At 32.2% G+C, this 22,229-nt stretch overlaps 1 protein-coding gene across 1 annotated transcript in view; it reads right to left on the bottom strand.

The window, feature by feature from the left end:
- Window positions 1–14,026: 14,026 nt before the first annotated feature.
- The window catches only part of LOC114328720 (uncharacterized), a 34,536-nt gene continuing 26,333 nt past the window's right edge, over window positions 14,027–22,229 (bottom strand). The window contains exon 3 of the mRNA XM_050651439.1: window positions 14,027–20,898. Within this exon, the coding sequence (XP_050507396.1) occupies window positions 20,768–20,898 (131 nt within the window). The 3' untranslated portion in view covers window positions 14,027–20,767. The remainder of the gene's footprint in view (window positions 20,899–22,229) is intronic.

Raw genomic sequence — 22,229 nt, forward strand, 5'->3', positions numbered from 1 at the left:
TCCCTATTTAGTATTATTTTTTGTCCTAAGTATATATTTTCTTCAACTTTTTCTATAACTTTGTCGTTTACTATATTGTCACGGTTTCTTCGGAGTGCATGACTTTTGTTTTTGTTTAAATTCATTTTCAGTCCTATTTTAGAAGATTCGGTATGTAGTTCTAAAAGCATGGTTTGCAGTTCTTGCAGGTCAGTAGCTATCAGTATTATGTCATCCGCAAATCGTAGATGGCTGAGGTAGCGGCCATTATCTTTATTCCATTATGTTTCCAATTTAGGTTTTTAAAAACGTCCTCCAAAACTAAGGTGAACAGTTTGGGTGATCGAGTGTCTCCCTGTTTGACTCCCCTGTTTAATGTTACAGGGTTCGTGAATTCATTTTCATTTAGGTAGTATGTAGCTGTAGCTTGGTTCATAGTTTATTTTATTAAGTTAATATATCTGCTTTCTATTCTACAATTTTGCATTGCGTTTATTACGGATGTGTGTTCTATGGTGTCGAAAGCTTTTTCGTTGTCTACAAATGCTATAAAAACTGAAAACTTGTATTCGTTACATTTTTCTATTAATATTTTTGTGGTTAACAGGTGATCGGAAGTTGAATAGCCTTTTCTAAAACCTGCCTGTTCATATGGTTGGTATTCATCTAATTTTCCTGTTAGTCGGGTAGTTATGACTTTGGTGAGTATTTTATACAGGTGTGACAGTAGACTCATGGGCCTGTAGTTTTTCAACTTTCCTTTGATTATCACCTTTCTTGTGTAATGAGATTACTTTAGAGTTGTTCCAGCTCTTAGGGACTTTGCATTTATGTAAAAAACTGTCTATAAGCTTAGTTACAGTAATTGCAATTAGTTTCTTACCTCCTTCTAATATTTTGTCTGTGGTAATCATATTTTCTCCTTCAGCTTTATTTCTATTCATGTTTTCCAATGGTTTAGTTATCTGTGAAATTGTTAGTATTGGCATTATTTCCGATTTAACATTGTTTATTAATTTTCGTGCTGGTCTCATTTCATCGTCTTGTTGATGTGTTCTGTAAAGCTCCGTGTTAAATTCTTCTATTCGTTTCAGTATGTTTTCTCTAGTTGTGAGTTCATTTTCGCCTTTTCCCATTAATTTCGTCCTAGTGTCCGTCTGAGGCATTTCATACACTTATTTTTTTGAATAGTTGCTGTTATTATTTTTTCTTCTGCTGCTTTTTTTTGTTTCCTGATTCCTTTTATAATCAGCCTATTAAGTTCTCTATGTTCTCTGGTTCTCATTTTGTTAGATTTATTTAAGATCTTCCTTTTCTCTATTTGTTGTAATATTTCTTTGTCTAATTCATTGTGTGTTGTGTTTGATTTTTTCAGATGTAGAATGCTTTTGTTCACTGTTTCGATTATAAGGTTATTCAAATAATCAATATCATTGGAGTTTATCTGCTGCATTCAACTTGTACTCTACAAGAACAACAAAATAAGGTCCCAGAACTCCCTACCTAAAAAATTATCAGTAGTAATTGCACGAGAGCACTAAAATTATCGATTTGTATCCCGAGTGGCACGTTGACAGTTTTAATTTAATAAAATATGTAAAATTATAATAAACTATGTAAAAATGGCGCGCGGACAAGAGTCGATTATAATTTTAGAGATCAAGTGTGTATTTCGCTAAGATTGTTTCATGAATAAAACTGTCTTTTTAAATCATTTTAACTAATACTTTATTGAATATTTGCTAAACCTCTTTCTTGGTGTCCTATGTGACAATTTGTAAAACATTAATTGTCATTAATGTCACTGAATGTTAATATTTGCATAGTAACGAAGGGCATCTGACGTAATGATTGACGACGGAATATTATCAAAAATTATCAGTAGTAATTGCACAAGAGCTCTAAAATTCTATATTAATTTTAGAGATCGAGTACAATTTGTTGCGATTATTTTATGAATAAAACTGTTCAAAACGAAAATTTTATTGTAATTTATTTATGTAAGCACAAATGAGTACAACTAAACACACAGTTGTTATAAAAATATTTCACGGTTGAAAATCATCACTTTTATAATTTTTAAAACATTAATATTGCCATTAATATCACTGAATGTAATTTTTCGTAGCAACGAAGGGCATCTGACGTAATATACTTGACGACGGGAAATTATCAAAAATTATCAGTTTAATTTAGATTTCTTTAGCTTCCTATTGGTCAGAATCTCCTATGAATGAAATAATCGGGGATAATATCACAAGAGAGCGAGGATAAAATGAAAATAATGCGACAGTTTTTCGAAAATTTGTTGTCTGAGCTATTGCCCAATGACAACAAATTTGAGTAAAAATGAAGCATTATTTTCTTATTTATTCTTACTGTCGTGTGATATTCGTAAGATTATTTTTTAATACGTATATTATGGATATTTTCTTAAATGTGACAGTTTGTCGTAAATAGGCGTATGGTTACTGCCTTCTAGGTCCCAATTAATTAAAACTCTCTTCTTGGTTCAAGTACGTTATATTTACTTTTAACTCCATCAACGATTAACCATAATAAATTGTTTACATATCAGAGTAACGACCTACCTTTACATTACTACTACAAATAATAATGATGATGATATCATCGGGCGTTTACTTATATATTTGAATGAACTTTGCAACCTCACGCGTCGGCCTTGGTCAATCAAACATCTATTGTACAGGGTGATATTATAATACCACACCTCCCCGTTTTGTTAAAATTACATATTTTTAAAATGAGATTGATTGTCCATCATCGCCTTTTAGGAGATAGACCTTATATTACTTATATAGTTAAAAAAATCCTATTCTACACAAAAGTTTATATTTTCCCTATACTAAACTGGTATTTTATAACCTATCACTAGTTCACGTACTTTCACGTCGTGTCTTTTCGTCCTTTTTTTTTCGTTCACTAATTCACTTCATCAAAACAGTGTCCACAGTGAATGAAATTGATCCTAACTTTTAAATAGTCTTTTAGTGCCTATAAGCCGTAACTAATCTAATTGTAATAAAATCTCGAATTTAATACTTCCTAAGCTAAGCTAAATATTACCTAAACTTCTATTTAATGGTATATAAAACAGAATTTAACGTTACTTTACTATTTCATCTTATTATTTCAGTCTTATTTTGATTTATTTATATACGCCTTACTAACTTTAAAATATTGTACCTATAATAAAAATGTAATCTCTCTAAAAAACTTCTAATGTGTCTCTAAAAAACTTCTAATAACTCTCTTGTACCTATAATAAAGATTTAATCTCTCTAAGAACTTCACTTTTTGTGTCCCTTTGCTTACTATCTACTAACACTATTGTAAGATATTGTCTATCCTTAATTCAAACACTTCCATTTTCCGCGAAAATTTAACCTGAATTCATTATCTACATTTAAAAATAAGTTATTTATAATTTACGTTACTTTAGAGAAAAAAAATTTACAGCTTTAAGTCTTAGACATATTTCAATGATTAGCTACTTATTTGCTTAGTATCTTCTTAATTTTGCTTCTTTTCTTGCAATTTTTATGTGTCTTCTTTCATTTTTCCCACATATTTTACTAAAAATTCTCTTTTTTCTTTCTTTTCTTCTTGTCTGGTACTACAACTCATATAATTAATTTTTCTTCATATAATAGCACTTCTACAGTGTATATAATTCATCTTTATATACATGTTTCATATAACAATCATATATCATTTATCTCATATATCATTTCATATAACATCATAATCATCACTTCATATACTAGCTCCGATACCTTCGTTTTACCTTAATAAAAGAGGTTTCACTCGGATGTCTTAGTTCTCCGCCAATATTAACCCGAATTTTCGCCCTGATCTGTACGCACCATTGAGGTGGTATAGTTAACTCAAAACACGAAATAGGTATTTTATGCGGTTAAAATTCTTCTAAAAATATCACAACCTCAATCCCTTGCTTTGAAGCCGTTGTTTATTCACGAATAATCATGAATAAAATAGGTACCCTTCAAAACACAGAGTGGGTCTCTAATAAGCTTTCAAGCTTCTATAAATCACTTAGTACCTTCCTAATTTGACAAGAGCAGTGGGTTTCTTATTGTCTCAAATTTCCTCATAATATTCAACTTATAATATTGTTAGTTCTTCTTTTTATCTATATAGTTCTTCTCCAAATTCCTTATTTCGACTCATCAGGTCAGTTTGTTAAAAATATATCTCTTGCTTACAGCAATGTTTATCGTATGTCATCACTAATCAATATTTATTAAAAAAATATCATTTATCACTCAAAAAATATTAATTCAGGTTCATATCATACAAAATTTAACACAAAATCAATTAAAATGTATCTATAGAATCAATAAATATCAATAATAAAAACAGCTGGCTAATAAAAATTCAATAATAGTATACATATTCGACAAAAATTCAATAAAATTCAAAAATAGCATATGCAAAAATTAGATAAAAATATTCAAAATCAGTTCATATCTCAAAATTCGATAGAAATTTTTGAAAAAAAAAATCGATATTCCATAAAGTTTTTAAAAATAACCGTAATAAAAATCGAAATCGGATAGAGATTTTTCAAATAAATTCAGTAAAAATTCAAAATTCAATAAAAATTCACGAATAGCATATATAATAAACTTCGATAAAAATATTCAATTCAAAAATCACTTCATGTTTCAAAATTCATAGATATTCTTAAAAAAAATCGATACTTCATAAATTATTCAAAAATCAGCAAAGATAAATATTCAATGTTCAATAATAATATGTATATAAAAACCGAGGGAAGCATTTTCAATAAAGATAGACTAAATTTCTTACTTACATTTTATCACTTTGTCTTTTCACTGGGTTGGGGTCCTATATTCTTCCTGGGTCCTGGTCAGTTTTCGCCGTCTTCGTTTCCAAGCTGGTGCCGCCATCTTTGTTCCTTACAGAAGATTCTCCAATTAGTTTACAGGAACGCCATGTCGTAAATAGGCGTGTGGTTACTGCCTTCTAGGTCCCAATTAATTAAAACTCTCTTCTTGGTTCAAGTACGTTATATTTACTTTTAACTCCATCAACGATTAACCATAATAAATTGTTTACATATCACAGTAACGACCTACCTTTACAGTACTACTACAAATAATAATGATGATGATATCATCGGGCGTTTACTTATATATTAGAATGAACTTTGCAACCTCACGCGTCGGCCTTGGTCAAGGGCGGACAATTTATGATATGCTTTACTTTCAATCAAACATCTTTTGTACAGGGTGATATTATAATACCACAAGTTGTCAAAACTAGGAAACTGGTTGCCATTAAACAGAAACAATCTACCTAAAAAAATTCTATCGGTAATTTTCTACAGTAGATAATTCTCAGTATAATTTTAATCTGATTGGACAGAATTAAACACGTGATCAAATATCTTACTATACGATTGGAAGTTAAAATCATCAAAGAATAATCGCTGTAATTTTTATTTTTCTAGCTCTCTATTGGTCAGAATCTCCTATGAATGTAATAATAAAAAAAATTAATTTGTGGAAAAAATAGCATCAATACTTATTAGTGTGAGCTCCAATATTCCTGATTTATGAATAGATCTGTTTTGTTATTAAGAGATTGTCAATCTCTTCTTTATCAATATTGCCCCATTGTTTTTGTGACTCCTCAATTAGCTCATGCAGATTATTGGTCAGTTTGTCTGAATATGGTTTATCCTTTCTCCTTCGTAAGGAAATAGTGACGCCATGTAATTTGAGTATTTCTATTCAATTTTCTCTCTCCTGCGAGTGTTGTTTTGCTTCGGAGAATGAGTAACCATCCATGTATTTGTTCCGACCATCGGGCTGGAGATATTTCTATAGATCTTTTGGCCGCTACGTTACCATTAACTATCATTCCCCATGTCTTCTCCAAAATATCTTTGTGGCGAGGTTAGTTTTTATGTTAAGTTCTAATATTGAATTATTTGTATCCAATTATTTGTATCCATTGTGCGGTCCATGGTAAGCTCAACATTATATGGCTGACACATAGTTAAAATGCTATAATACTTTGATAGAAACTATAACAAGGCGTTGTGTTTTTTGTAATGTCAGGATTCCTTCATATTTTTGTGAGTTTGACCGATCTGGCCATTGCGATGCGTCAACGGTGATGATGGAGCCTAAGTAATTAAATTAAATTAACATCAACAACAACAGAAATGAAGTAATTAAATTCTTTGACCACTTCGTACCCTGCGATGGTTTTTATCTTTGTATGGTTGTTTCTTTTTCTACCGATAGCGACTACTTTAGTTTTTTTTATATTTATTTTCAATGCATATACCATACTCACCGATCCCAGTTTTTGTTCCAGTTCTTCAGACGAAGACGCCAATATAACCGTGTCGTCAGCATATCGTAGGTTTCTGATTTTTCTTCCTCCTGTAGTTACTCCATCTTGTCATTCCCCAAAACTTGAAGCAATAAATACTATACCATAATAATAATTTGGCAGAAATATACTGCAAAGTACAACCGGAGAGCTGTAGATAAGGTATAAATCGTGGTATACAACGCTCAAAGAGAGTACCGCCATTGAAACACAATAATAACTAACTGTAATTAAACAACCTTAAATTGTTTTCTGTTAGTCCAGAAATAATTTTACTTTCCTATAGGTACATATTATGATGTATGCAAGGACATTGAAAGAACTCTTTCAAATAAAAGTTAAAAAGAAACAAAAATGCCAACATAATAATTTACAAAGATTTTTGGTGTCTTTAACCGGTCCTGATAAAAATCTTAACTGGCCTCGTGAATGTTGAGAAAATAAGGACGCAATTAATAATTCGTAATGTTAATACACTCTCCTGTGGTCTTGTGACTGTCGTCATTGAAGTTTAGAAAATGCTCAATTTTGTTGTAATTGCATTTCTTTCAAGTCGAGCAATGTCGAACTTGTTATTTAAAAGACAAGATACTCTCAGCGGTGTTCCGTGTTGAGGAAGTGATACAGGAAGGTGTGTACAGGAAGAACTTGAAATGCTGAACCGAAACTATTTTTCTTCGCTTTGTTTTAATGATTTATTTGGGTAACCTTTAAAATCTGTGTTATCAAGTGCGTTACGCGTCACATCCTCTTTACAAGCTACATCATTAATAATTTGTTATAAGGATAATACAGACGAACCCGCTTGTTAGAATACCGCGTAAAGGAATATCCCGGTTTAAGGAATAGAAATCTAAGGTCCCGAAACGCTTTTAATAGCCACTAATGATCGATTATTAGAATATCCCGGTTGTAAGAATATTTTTGATTGGCAGGAAGGCTATTCCAATAAGCGGGTTCGACTGTATCACTAAGTTTAGGAGATAAAATGCTGACTTCGAGGTACTCAGATTCAGTTACCTTCTCAAATTTATAGCTACTCTCTGTCATTCGTACTTACATAGAGTGATCCATTTATTTTCTTCTGCATCTTTCCCTCTCATTTCCACATACTTGGTTTTATCTTGGTGTATAAACAAATCATATTTTCTAGCCTCCTCTTAAAATTTTGTGAACATCTTTCGAAGTTCTATTCTTATCCCTCGTAAGGCGGTGCTCAGATTCTTACCCACGGTGCAAGAGAATAAATAAAAAAAAGCAGAATGTTAAGAAAACGTGAGGCTATAGTCGGGTTATAATTTCAGTATTTTATAAATGCTAGAATATTCCACAGGGTCATGCGAACTTAAAAAAAAATATTTTGTACTCTGCACCGAGTATAGTGTGAAACCAAATAAAATTAGACGGCTTCGATTTGATTTAATTTGAGTCTCTTGCCATCCCCTGACACATGTTTCTAGGTTTACCTTTATCAAAGAAGCTTTGCAAGAAGACTAAATTGAACCAAAATTCACTGACTCATTGGTAAATATATTTGAGGCGTTCAGCGCCAAAGTAGCTTATAATTACGGGGTGCATTTGCACCGCATCCGTATATAATTTTTTTTTATATGTGAACGTCGGGGAAATTGATTTGAAAGACAAATGAGACTTGTTTAGTATACTACGAAACATAATTTCGACACCCACATCGAACAAGGTTGTAACTCAAGTTAGACCTTTTTTCAGATTTCAACACAGGCGAATTAAGCAAAAAATTGCGCACACGCCAATATAAACGACATAGTTTAATTCTCAATAATTTGGTTAATACTCTATTGAATAAAGTTGTATTTTAACTTACGTGTGCCATTTTAGCGTGGAAAAGGCAGCAACACTAGATACTCCCTATGTTAAATATTTACTTTCTTTATACTTGACGATTAACAAGGAGTTTAAATGAGTTACAACTTTGTTGCACGTATGTTTAATTTATAAAGTATTTAAACATGTGGTGTATCTCAAAGTCAATTTATCGAAATAAAAGTAAACAAGGATTTACGGACTTTTTTTCCTTTTTGATAGTTGAGGTGGCCAAAATAAGTATAGAATAGTGTTTGCTACGTACTTCTATGTAGTGAAAAAGTTTAATATTAACATTACACATGCATTTTTTTAAATAGCACATTCACAAAACGGGAATAATTCAATGCATGCCCTTCAGTGGCGGCGCCTGGTGTAAAATATTGGGGGTGCACACATAATGTTAACATATAAAAAGACCTTGAGACCCTATTTCCGTAGGTAAAGGTTTTTGAGTGTCTTCAAATTGTAAAAATCAAAGGACCTTAAATTAAAAATTACAATAAATAATGTATTTTATTGACTTAAATTATAATTTAGTGTTTAAATGTTACAAGCAAGTTTTGTAAAGAAAGTCAGTCGCCTGTTATTTTTTAGATAAATTATTCACAAACAAATTCAGTAAAATTTGGAATTTCTTGAATCATTTTTTTTATTGAAAACATTGCGAGTGCAGTTAATCGATCCTGGCCCATAGCTATTCTAAGGAAAGTTTTGATACGTTTCAATGCAGAGAGACATCGTTCTGTTTCTGCAGTTGTCACTGACATCGTAACAAGTACATAATTGGTATCTTCTATTTTATTCATTATGCTTCCTCTTCTCCAAATATGTGCTTCATACCTACACAATTTGTAAGTTTTTACACAAATCTCCATTTTAAATAATCATTTATAATCCCTACGTTTGCACTTTGGTACATTCTTAATTAACAAATTTGGTTTCGGCATTTTTAATTTTTCTTCTAAATATAATGAAGAAAATTTAATTGATTTTTAAATATTCCACGCTAACATTTACGTCCACAAATCCTTCCATTCTTAATATAGTTCCGAAATTCGAACTTCATGAAAGCAAAATTTAAACATACGTGTGCCGTGCACGTTGAAAACACCAAAGATCATGCCATAAGATCACATCCAAATTGTGATCCTGTGGCCATCTAAACTTGTGGGTTATAGCGGGTAGCGGGGTGGGTGGTGAGTTGTATTTAGTCGTATGAAAAGTCATTGGTATAGGAACCACTGTGAGAGCGGTGAACGCGGGGTTCTGTCTAAGGCCTCGCATCCGTGAACTTTCTCCTTTGAAATAGAATAAAAGTAATTAAATGTTACCTATTAGATACTTATAAACTCCTTGGATCTGTTATTTCGAATTTCAATTACTGTATAATTAGATTAAAATGTTATTTATAGAATGATAAATATTACATATATGAATGTTGGTGTGAAAATAATTTTGGGGGTTCACGTGCACATGTGCACTTATGGAGAAACCGCCACTGATGCCCTTATAGAAAAACGGAAAAACATTAAGTCGTATATGCTCCACACCAATGGATAACCATGATACGATATGCCAAAGCATCAGGCAAGCCTAAATCCGTAACTGAAATAAATCAGAAACAAATTCTAAATTTTAACCTATTTAGGGACACACATGTTAATTTTGAAGTAGATATTAATAGTAAAAGAGTAAAGTAATAAGGTAAAATGGTTTAAAATTAAATATTTACAGATACGCAATAAGAATGCGAAAAATTTGAAATATTTTATACCATGTTTTTTCATAGTGATAGAATATTAATGTTATTGTAAAATCTATAATTTCCATTTAAAATTGTGTAAACTGTGAGTTGATATTTTGTTTAAATATACCATAAAAACTAATTTTTTCCTACCCATATTGCAAATAACTCAAAACATACAACCTTTTAATAGTTAAACCGGAAAAATAATTAACACGGAGAGTGTAAAATGGTTGTTAGGCAAGTTACAACCTTTTTCTACGAATACTCATGTTTAATCTCAAGGTTGTATCTCACTCAAACTCAAGATATTCAATAGTTAATAAAATTACAAAACATACATCTCACAGTAATCCCTTATTATGTTATAAATATTATATCACATTAGTGCAAAAGATTCTAATAATTTCGCTACAAATTTTTAAAAATTCATGTTTTCGTTTTTTTGCCCCTCCTGTAAAATCACTAAAAATGAGTTACAACCTTGTTCGATGGAGGTGTCGATTTTACAAACAAGGTACCTACTCATTTCTTCAAAAAAAAAAAAAATTATCGTTGCAAGACAAACACATGAAATTTTTCACAGTGAGCAACACAAAGCTTTTACACACAATAGAGTTATGCCGGGATTTTTCGGTCTTTTTTCTCTGACATAAGTAGCACCGACCTCGTCTACCTTGTCCCGTAAGTCTGTTAGCTCCAAGTGAAACGTCCAATTCAGGATATGAAATTTTCATCATTTGCACCCTACAGTCAGTTTTTCCAAAAAAGCACGTAAACGCAAAGAGTTTTAAATGCTGTAATGGGTGGAATGCGTTTAAAATTAAATTTAATGCGAATAAAAAAATTGACAAAAATCAAAAAAAATATTAAAAAAGATAGGTGAGAAAAACGAGGTCTGGGGTGCAGCTGCACCCTGCACCGCCTTACGAGGGTTAAACAGGTCAAAAACCAAGACATTTGCAAAACCTATGCACTAGTTGTCTTTTGTTCAGAATTGTACCGCTTGTCTGGATATTGGCTCCTATAATTATCTTTTCTAATACTAGGTTGAATATGAATAAGTCTATTGACAGGGAGTCTGTTTGTTTTAATCCCCTATTGACGTTAAACTGATCTAAAATAGTTCCTTCTATCATGACTTTATTGAATATATTCCTTATACAAATCATTGCTTCGTATACTTAGTCCGTTCCATGAGATGGAGTCGGAGGCCCATTTAAAATTAATAAAGAGCATATTGCAAGCCTAGATTTTGTTTATAACCATTGTTTTGTAATAATTTTAGCACAAAAGTTTGATTTGTTGTTGCTCTTCCTTGTCTGAAACCAGCCTGGTATTCTCCTATTATCTGCGCTTACAATTTTTGCCAATACCTTATAATATACACTGCTTTACAGTGCGATTCCTCTGTAATTTTAACACGTTTTATCACCTTGTTTGTGAATTGGGCAGATGACTGCTGTGTTTCATTGCTGCGGCATCTTTTCGTTTTTCCATATCTTTTGCTGCAGTATGTCTCCTCCTACCTTTATTAACCTGCTGACAGAGATATTAAATTTACTCTCCTCACCTGCTGTGTTCCGTGTTAAGGAATTCATAGTAGGTGTGTAGCTACAGGAAGAACTTAAATTGTTTAACAGAAACTATTTGTCTTCGTTTTGTTTTCATAATTTTTTATTTGTGTAACCTTTAAATTTATCTATGTTATCAAGTAAAATGATAAGTATCACTAAGTTTAAAAGATAAAATACTGGATATTATAAGAATAATTTATTTACATAAAAGCGTATTTTTTGTACTTATCTTTAATCATTATACTCTGGGCTAATTAGCAAAATCGAATTATAAGATCCTATATATTAATAATATAGGTATGCAAAGTCCGCAGATAGTGTGCTACTTTTTTTATAAACAAAATGGCGCCGACAAATCGTATTTTTTTCAATTATTGCTCTATAACTCCGAAGATTTTAACTTTACAACAAAAACACCTAAATAAAAATTCACCGCAATTAAATTCTGCATAGAGATATGTTTTTCACGATTTGCTCCGACGAAAATTTTCGTTGGAAAATGCGGGTTTTCCTAACAAAAACTCTAATTTGCAAATAAAGTTTTAGGTGAGTAATTATTAATCAATAATTAAATAACTTAGTGTAATCAAAGCTTTCTTGGTATAGATTGTAATTCCAGAAGCCTACTTATAGTAGAAGCCTATATACTTATTTACTAACACCCTGTATATAATTTTTTTTTCTTCAATACAATTTTAGGTTTATTTGTTTATTTTTACATTGGGTTGGGTATTTCTTTTCCCAAGTTCTCCCAAAGCTACCAATGCCGCCTTTTTTTATACGGTGTTTAACGTGCTCGTACGTTTCTGTGACGTTTCTGAAATCGAATTTCCCTAACTTCTGGTTCAGCCTTTTCTGGTATAGGTCCCTTATGGATTCGTCTTGCAGTAAAGCCTTGGTTTCCTCGAAATCGGCACCGACAAACTGCGACCGTAACACTGCGATGAATGACGTCAGATTACGGTGAAAAATTCAATGTTCTTCACTGCGGCAATGCAATGTGTAAACTCAGCAAGCGGTTGCTTCCGACGCATCCTTGGAAACCACTGCTATTATTTTGCGTGGTACAGTTTTTATGACGTCATTCATCGCAGTGTTACGGTCGCAGTTTGTCGGTGCCGTTTTCGAGGAAACTCAGGCTTAAAAATGTATGTTGAAATTCATTTCTTCTTCTTTCTCTTCATTTTTGCATAAAATGAAAAAAGAAATAGGCAAAAAATGTTCTAACTATTAATAGACAAGGCGAAAACGGCGGGTTCGAAGGGAAAAATATTCCCATGAGATTTTTTTGCATAATCACATTCGTGAGACATCCCAGAATAAGGTTCAAGAAGTCGCCCACGCGAAAAGTGGGCCGATTTAAAAAAAAAAAATTTTTTTTAATCAAATTGCCAAAATCAATATTTTTGGCCCGAACAATTTTTTCTTTAATTTTTTGGACCATTCTGGACAAAAAAGATCTCTTATTATTTTTCTCTAAATTTGATCGTTTTCGACTTATAAGCAATTAAAAATTGAAAAAACGAAAAATGGCGATTTTCAAGGCTTAATAACTCGGTTAAAAGTTATTATTATGAAAGTCAATATATGACTAAATCAAAGTTTAAAGCCCCCCCTACAAGATCCTAAAGAAATTTTTGTCATTATTTTATTACTAAGCTGTTATTTTTAAGTAATAATAATAAGCGCCATGCACGTGTGCGGCATCTGTAAATGCTGAGTGCGAGAGAGAAGCCATTCCAGCAGTCCAATTGTGCATCTTACTCGCACTCACATTTACAACCGCGTCAATACGATCTAACCGCCCATTATTATTAAATAAAAATAACAGCTTAGTAGTAAATTATTGACACAGATTTCTTCAGGATCATGTAGCGGAGACTTTAAACTTTGATTTAGTCACTTTCTGACTTTCATAATAATAATTTTTAACCGAGTTATCAACTCTTAAAAATTGCCATTTTCGCGTTTTTCAAATTTTAAATTGCTTATAACTCGAAAAAGATCAACTTTAGAGAAAAATTATAAGAGACCTTTTTTGTCCATAATGGTCCAAAAAACCCAAAAAAAATTAGTCCAGGCCAAAAATATTAATTTTTGCAATTTGATTAAAAAAAATTGTTAAAAAAAAATTGGCCCACTTTTCACGTTGGCGACTTCTTGAACCTTATTCTGGGATGTCTCACGAATGTGATTATGCAAAAATATCTCATGGGAATATTTTTTCCAACGAACCCGCCGTTTCCGTCTTGTCTATAATCTTTCAGTGGTTAAAAAAACTTTTCAGTAAACAGTGAAAAAATGTCCGATATAAAAAGCTAAAGTCAAGCCCATCCTAAAAATGTTATATTCGTTTCTTTGCTTTTCCAGAAAGACGAAATACATTATGTAGTAGTTATTCCTGAACTGGAGAAATATGTATTCCCGTGGTGATGTTGACGGAATTGATTGAAATGAATGTAACAAAACGAACGGTAAATATTTTATTTATTTTGGTAACAAAAGGTATTGCGCTTGGTTTCGGAAAAGGGACGAATGATTGGTGTGTGAATCGTTCACCAGCTGTGTCGTGACTAAAAAGAAAACCACAACGATTATCTGTTTATATTTCTTCCCTTTGACCAGATGACAATAAATCATTTAGGTCTGGCGTATACTTTTGCAGTTTTAAGAAAACGCCCTTGAATGTATTAGTGGGTTGTTGACACAATTGTCTGATGTAGTACTTAATTTATGAGGGTGCAGTTTGTTACACCGCACAAACGGAAAACAGATCTTGAAGGATACATTCCGTTTTTATTTGCATGTGAATTTTGAATGACTAACGTCGTTTCGATTTTGAGAAATAATAATTAAAATTAAGAAAAAATAAAATTAGCAGAAATAGTATTTATAGCGTAATGCTGTATACCCCCTTCACAATATTCCGGTGGTGATGTTGACGGAATTGATTGAAATGAATGTAACAAAACGAACGGTAAATATTTTATTTATTTTGGTAACAAAGGGTATTGCGCTTTGTTTCGGAAAAAAGCCGAATGATTGGTGTGTGAATCGTTCACCAGCTGTGTCGTGACTAAAAAGGAAACCACAACGATAATCTGTTTATGTTTCTTCCCTCTGACCAGATGACAATAAATCACTTAGGTCTGGCGTATACTTTTGCAGTTTTAAGAAAACGCCCTTGAATGCATGAGTGAGTTGTTGACACAATTGTCTGATATAGTACTTAATTATGCTATATATGTGTATGACAAAAGTGAAGAAACACTAACTTTTCAAGATTCTAATGATTGTCATGATGATCATTAACAATAGAAATGACATTTATTTTTTAAATAAAGTAAACGACGTTCTTTACTTTTATATACTATTTTATATACAAAATACTATATACAAATTTAAAATGGAACAAAAATTTTTTACTAATAATGTGCAAATTGCTCAGAATCCAACATAAAAGCAAAAATCCAAATTTCAAAAGCAAAACAGGTAAAAGTCGCTTTTAAAGTAAAAACCAATGCCTTTAGTACCTATGTAACAAGTAGTTTTTTTTTACTTAATTTAGTTTACTTAAACTTAAACTTAAAGCTTAAACAGATAAGAAGCAACAAAAGTTTTTTTGCTGTTTTCTCGAAAGTTGCATCTTTGGATTTAACGCGTATTGCTTTTGAGCAACGGAAATGTTAACAATAATATAACATTATAATTTCATATGTCTATGACATTAAAAAATAATTATTGTACCGAGGATTTTTTGCGACTCTTTTTTTTCTCCAATATATCAATTGAAATTTTTTAATATCTGTATATTAACTGGCAAGGAATGGCAAAGTGGGTCAAATATAGGGGAAAGAAAAATCAAAACCTACGTTATGCTAATGATATTGTTATATTGGCGTCTTCACCAGAAGAACTGGAGCAAATTATGAACAGGCTAGGTAGGGTGAGTACGGAATATGGTTTGAAAATAAATATACCGAAAACCAAAGTAATGATCATTGATAGAATCAGAAACAACCAAACAGAAATAAGAAGCAAGGTAGCTTACAAAGTGGCAAGATGCGAAGACCTTCGACGCATCACAACGGTGAGATCGGCAACAGTCAAATTCAAAAAAACATGGAAGAACACTGACATTACAAAACAAAATTAAGCCTTGTTCGAGCATTAATATTTCCTATCGCCACCTACGCTTCAGAAACTTGGACCATAAAAAAAGCCGATCTGAAGCGTATAATGGCATTTGAAATGTAGGTGTACCGTAGAATGTTGCGCATACCATGGACCACACATCGCACAAAATAATTCAATACTAACAAAACTTAACATAAAAACTAGACTCACAATAACTATCAACCAAAATGTACTGAGATATTTTGGACATATAACTAGAAGAGGAGCAGGCAAAGAACGAATGAGAGTTAAAGGCAACGTAGAGGGAAAAAGATCCAGAGGAAGATTTCCAGTACGATGGTCGTACCAAATAAAAGGCATCACTGTTTACTCATTCTCCGAAGCAAAACAACACACACAGGAGTGAAATAATTGGACAGAAATAGTCAAACAAATTACATGACGCCACTACATCCTTACGAAGGATAAAAGATAGAGAAGGAGGATGTTAACTTAGATTTGTATTTTAATTAAATAAATATTTGTATTATCTAGAGGAAATTTGTATTATCTAGGGAAAGAGTAATTGATAGACGGATAAGTAAAGAGACCGAAATTGGCGAGAATCAATTTGGCTTTATGCAGGTCAGATCAACAACAGATGCAATTTTCATTATAAGGCAGTTGATGGAAAAATACAGGAGTAAAGAAACAAACGCTCATATGATATTCATTGATCTTGAGAAAGCTTATGATAGAGTTCCTCGAGAGATTCTGTGGTAGGCACTAAATAAGTAAGGAGTCCCTGGTGAATATGTAAAGATTGTGAGCGATGTGTATGAGGGAGTAACGACTAGTGTTAGGACAGGTGTGGAGAGACTGATAAATTTCATGTGAAAGTAGGATTGCACCAAGGCTCTGTGCTTAGTCCGTATTTACTCTCATTAGTTTTGGACCAGATAACAGCGAAACTACAGGATAACATTCCATGGTGCTTAATGTATGCTGATGATGTCGTGTTAATAGGAAATAGCGAAAGAGACTTAGAACAAAAACTGGAACAGTGGAGGCAAGCTCTGGAGGAAAAAGGTTTAAAACTTAGTAGGACAAAAACAGAGTATTTGAAATGTTTATTTAAAGATGGAATTACTACAAATAAAATGGTATCTTTGGATGGTGAACTGATTGTAAAAAGCAATAGTTTTAAATACCTGGGATCGGTATTACAGAGTAATGGAGAAATAGATGGAGATGCATGCAGTAGAATTAGGGCTGGATGGATGAAGTGGAAAGAAGCGAGTGGTGTGTTGTGTGACAGAAAAATTCCAATGAAGCTGAAGTGAAAATTCTATAAAACAGCCATAAGACCGGCTATGATGTACGGAACTGAATGTTGGGCAGTGAAGAAGAAAGAGGAACAACGAATGCATGTAGCGGAAATGAGAATGCTTAGATGGATGAGTGGAGTGACAAAGAAGGATAAAATTAGAAATGAGTATATTAGGGGAAGTCTAGGTGTGGCACCAATTGATGCCAAAATGAGAGAGCATAGGTTAAGATGGTTTGGTCATGTTCAACGTCGAGACGTTAATCACCCAATACGAAGAATAGCTGAAGTGCAGATTCCTGGAAGGAGTAGGAGAGGAAGACCAAAGAAGACCTGGGGGGAGACGATAAGGCAGGGCATGTTGGTAAAGGGGATTGACATTGATATGACCCAAGATAGAATTGTGTGGAGAAATGCAACTAGGGAAGCCGGCCCCGCATAGGAATAAGGCAAAGAGAATGATGATGAAATATTTGTATTATCTACTTTTGAATAGGTATGGAGATTTAGTACCCTTTCTGACTAAGACACTGGTGTCTGACACCGGTGTCCGCCAAATTGCAGCAAAGCATGGTTTTAAATGAACGACTACAGACGAGCCACTTCCTAGTGTCTGGCTGATTTTAGTGGCTTACCAATGCTTTGGGGCAATTGAAAACCGGGGGCGCACATCGGTCTCAGACTGTCTTAGTCTGAAAGAGTACTTACATCATTGTTAAATCGAGACCATTAACGTATAATTGATGAAGAACTGATAAAGCACACCTATAAATCTGTGCGAAGTATTTCTTTTTACTTCTTTTCTCTAAAAGGAATCCTCATTATATATTTATGTTGTTAGAAGTAATTTAAAATATTTTGTACCAAAAAACAAAAAACAATAATAGCTACCTGCACATTTCGTATTGTATCTACAGAACTTAAAGAATATATTATATATCTACGTAATACAATAGTCATTGCTGTTATTATTAAACCTACCTTAAATACTATTAAAATAAATATGTTTGCATAAGAAAAATAATAATCTGCATTAAGACGGGATCCCATAGAATGTGGCGTGGCACTCTTTGCCAGTTCACGTTGGCAAAGAGAAATAGAAAATAGATAATGGTGAAAAGAAAAGAGAGCACAGTTAACGCCCCATATTATTCTGAGATTAATAAACATTTACATTTTGATAAATATGATCGGACCATTTCGATGGAACGTATCCCCTCTAATATCGAGGGTGCACCACCAGTGTTGGCGGTAGAAATTTTAGTTAGTTGGTTAATTTACACGATGATAAAAATTCAAACAGAACGTCGGTCGCTAGACCACTCCATAGTAAAATTACCAAGGCACTGATTGTTCCTAGCAGAGTTAAAAGGGTTGGAGGAGTATGTACCTAGTCTGTATCAGCTTCTGACTTCCTTTGAACCATGTTCATTTACCGATAAACGACAGAAGACTTCGCGCAGATCCACGCCGACCATAAATAGTTCTGTCCTAGCCCAAGCATTGCAAATCTCAAATATTGAGGGTAATAACGCTATTGCACGTTGTCGTCCAGGAACCGAAGCTTTTCACCTCGCAATTTTTACAGAATGGATCGATTTGCTCGAAAGTTTGAGAATAAGTAGTGGATAGTCCAAGGATCAAAATATATATAATCCTGAAAGGCGCTTTTACCATGGGGGTGGTTGCCACCCCATTTCGAGGGTGGAAATTTTTTATTATATTTTTACCGCAAAATTTGATAAAAACATTCATTCTAAGCAAAAAATGTTCTATACATTATTTTGATAAAATCAATAGTTTTCGATTTATTCGTTATCGAAAGTGTTAGTTTTATATCGAAAAAATCAATGTATTTCGATAATACTCATTTACGATTCACTCAATTTTTGCTGTAGAAAAATTTTTTTTATACCAAGTTCCGGAGAATTAAATAACCTACAATTTCATATTTAAACATTTTCTTGTATCTCTGATGCTAATCTTTATATTCTGAAGAAAATGGCATTTTTTACCAAACTACAAAAATTCGTTATTCGGATTTAGCTCCAGTTTTTTAAAACTAGTCAGTCTAAGCCAGTCAAACTTCTAGAATCTATTATCAGTGCATAAATAAAGAAGAATGACTGAGGCCAATGACTAAAAACGCCGCTAACTTACAATATTATGCTTCCAATTGGATTTCCCCTTATTTTTTCAAAAAAATATATCGATTTTTTAACCGTAACTTTTTTATTTTTTATCTTGGAAAGTTTGGTAAAAAAGAATTTTGTATGATTTTACTCCTCTTATTACTGTACTCTTTATTTAAGTATGGCATCCTACGACTCATAATGCAGGGAAAGATAGATGGCAGAAGAAGCATCGGAAGAAGACGAATTTCATGGTTGAAGAACCTCAGAGAATGGTTTGGATGCAGCTCAAAACAACTATTTAGAGCTACTGCCTCAAAAATTAAAATAGCTATGATGATTGCCAACCTCCGTAGCGGAGATGGCACCTGAAGAAGAAGATGATTTTACAAGATCTATAAGCCTACTATTATTAAATCTTTTTAAAATACTGAGTAGCAAAAAGAGGTGACTTTGAAAGGGTTAGTAAAGGTGGTTTTTGCATGTTATTACAAGTTTTAATTGTCAACACATCACTTAATTTTTACCGTAGAAAAAAATTTTGCAAACCAAGTTCTTGAAAATTAAACAAGCTACAATTTCATATTTAAACATTTTTTCGTATCTCTGATGCTAATCTTTCTATTCTGAAGAAAACGTCATTTTTCCAAACTACAAAAATTCGTTATTCGCTTTTAACTCCATTTTTTTAAAAACTAATCATTATAAGCCGCTCAAACTTCTAGATCCTATTAATAATACATAAATAGGAAGACCAAATAAGGTCAATGACTAATTTTAATTAGGGTGGTGATTAGGAGGTTGCTTCCGATCACTTTTTCGCTGAAAAAAAAATAGGGACTGACATTCTTTTCATTCTAAGTCACTTAATTTTTAAGCTAGATACTTTTTTTATTTCTGAAGATAGATATTTTTAAATACTTTAAATTAGTTTGAACAAGTTATACTCGAAAATTGCATAGCTTTCCCGTCTTTTGACTTTGAAACAACAATATTTAGCATTTGACGAAGAAGAGCTAACATATAATATCTCGAGTATATCTCGATTACTATTGGTCTTAAAGGAAATTAAAAAAAAACTCTTCTGTTTATTTTTTTAAAAAGTACATTTTTGTTAAATAAAGTTATTTTGAGAAAACGAAAACTTTTGGAGTTATTAGCAGACAGGCAATGGTTTTTTCGTTATAAAATTAACACTTTCGATAGCGAATAAATTGAAAACTTTTAATTTTATCAAAAAAATGAATAAAACGTTTTTTGCTTAGAATGAATGTTTTTACCAACATTTGCGGTCAAAATATAATAAAAAATTTCCATCCCCTAGATGGGGTGGCAACCACCCCCATGGTAAAAGCGCCTTTCGACATCATGTAGATTTTGATCCTTGGACTATCCATTACCTATTCTCAAATTTTCAAGCAAATCGATCCATTCTCTAAAAATTCCGTGGCTTTGTCCTATTTTAAGCTTCATTACTTGGACTATTGCGTTGATTCATGTCTTTAATTTTTATCTTTTTCTATTACATATTTTCTCTTGGCGTGCCACGTCACGTTCCGTTGGATCTCAGCTTTATAAGATCTCAGAATTATAAAAAATAATTGTATAATCTCAATAATTATAATTCTTTACAATTTTATGTAGAAATTGTGTAAGGGGGAGGATCTGGAATATTCACTACTGTTCTTTCTTGCGCTGCATCATATCTGACGGTTATCTCAGGTTGGGTTTTTACTATATCTTCATATTTTGGAGGCTGTTCTATATCTAAAACAATTATAATATATAAATTTATACAGAGCCCTTTATACAAGGACTCTGCTTCCCATTTAAAATTTCTGATCGAGAAGTCTATAGTGTATAATACTCCACATGTCATTATTTTTGTTGACTTACACAAAGCATTTGACACAGTGTAAAGTCACAATCTTTGAAGCTCTACCAGAAAGGAGAATAGACCACAGGTATGCGTATATTATTCGAAATAATTTACTATTCTAATTGGGAAATAAGCCACATTTCAATTGAAAAAGATTTTTATTAACCTTTCGACTTCAACTACCTACTTTAAAATGTATAATATATGTCTGAATTGTCAATATGAATAAGTCAGATTAAATTAAATTATCGGGTATAATATCACAAGAGAGTGAGAATAAATTGAAAATAATGCGACAGTTTTTCGAAAATTTGTTGTCTGGCAATAGACACGAGAGGCCGCAGGGCTCGAGTGGCTATTGCCCAATGACAACAAATTTGAGTAAAAATGAATCATTATTTTCTTATTTATTCTTACTGTCGTGTGATATTCGTAAGATTATTTTTTAATACGTATATTATGGATATTTTCTTAAATTTGACAGTTGTCAAAACTAGGAAACTGGTTGCCATTAAACAGAAACAATCTACTTAAAAAAAATCTATCGGTAATTTTCTACAGTAGATAATCCTCAGTATAATTTTAATCTGATTGGACAGAATTAAACACGTGATCAAATATCTTACTATACGATTGGAAGGTAAAATCATCAAAAAATAATCAAAAGAATTTTTTTACTAAGCAATATACACAAAATGTGTCTATCAAAAATGAATATCCATTTTCGATCCCATTGTTTTCAATCTGATAGGCTGTAGTGTAATGCTTTTTAGTTTTATTTTATGTGCTATTAGGTTGAAAACTTAGTCTTTTAAAATTTGTTTAATTTATTTATATTTCGTATTTCGATAGCGACATTCGAAGGAGAAGTCACAAAAATTAATAAAATCATTTTCAATTTAAATTGTGGCTTATTTCCCAATTAAGATAGCAAATTACATAAATGCCTCAAAGAAATAGCTTCAGAACAATATTATTCGAAATATATATTGTCCTTTTCATGATCATTTTTCAGTGCGTAACAAATGAGAGGAAAAAGGGTAAGTCCGTGATAATACACATTTATGACATTTATTCTAACATGACATTTTAGTTAAATCTGACAGTTGTCACATTTTATTTTCAATTTGGAATAAAAACAAATCAAATTTGTTTCTTGCATTTATAAAATGGTATTTTTTTGATTTGTATAGTCTTATAAATTATACAGATTATATTT

The sequence above is a fragment of the Diabrotica virgifera genome, chromosome 5 (genome assembly GCF_917563875.1).
Source record: "Diabrotica virgifera virgifera chromosome 5, PGI_DIABVI_V3a".
NCBI lineage: Eukaryota > Metazoa > Arthropoda > Insecta > Coleoptera > Chrysomelidae > Diabrotica > Diabrotica virgifera.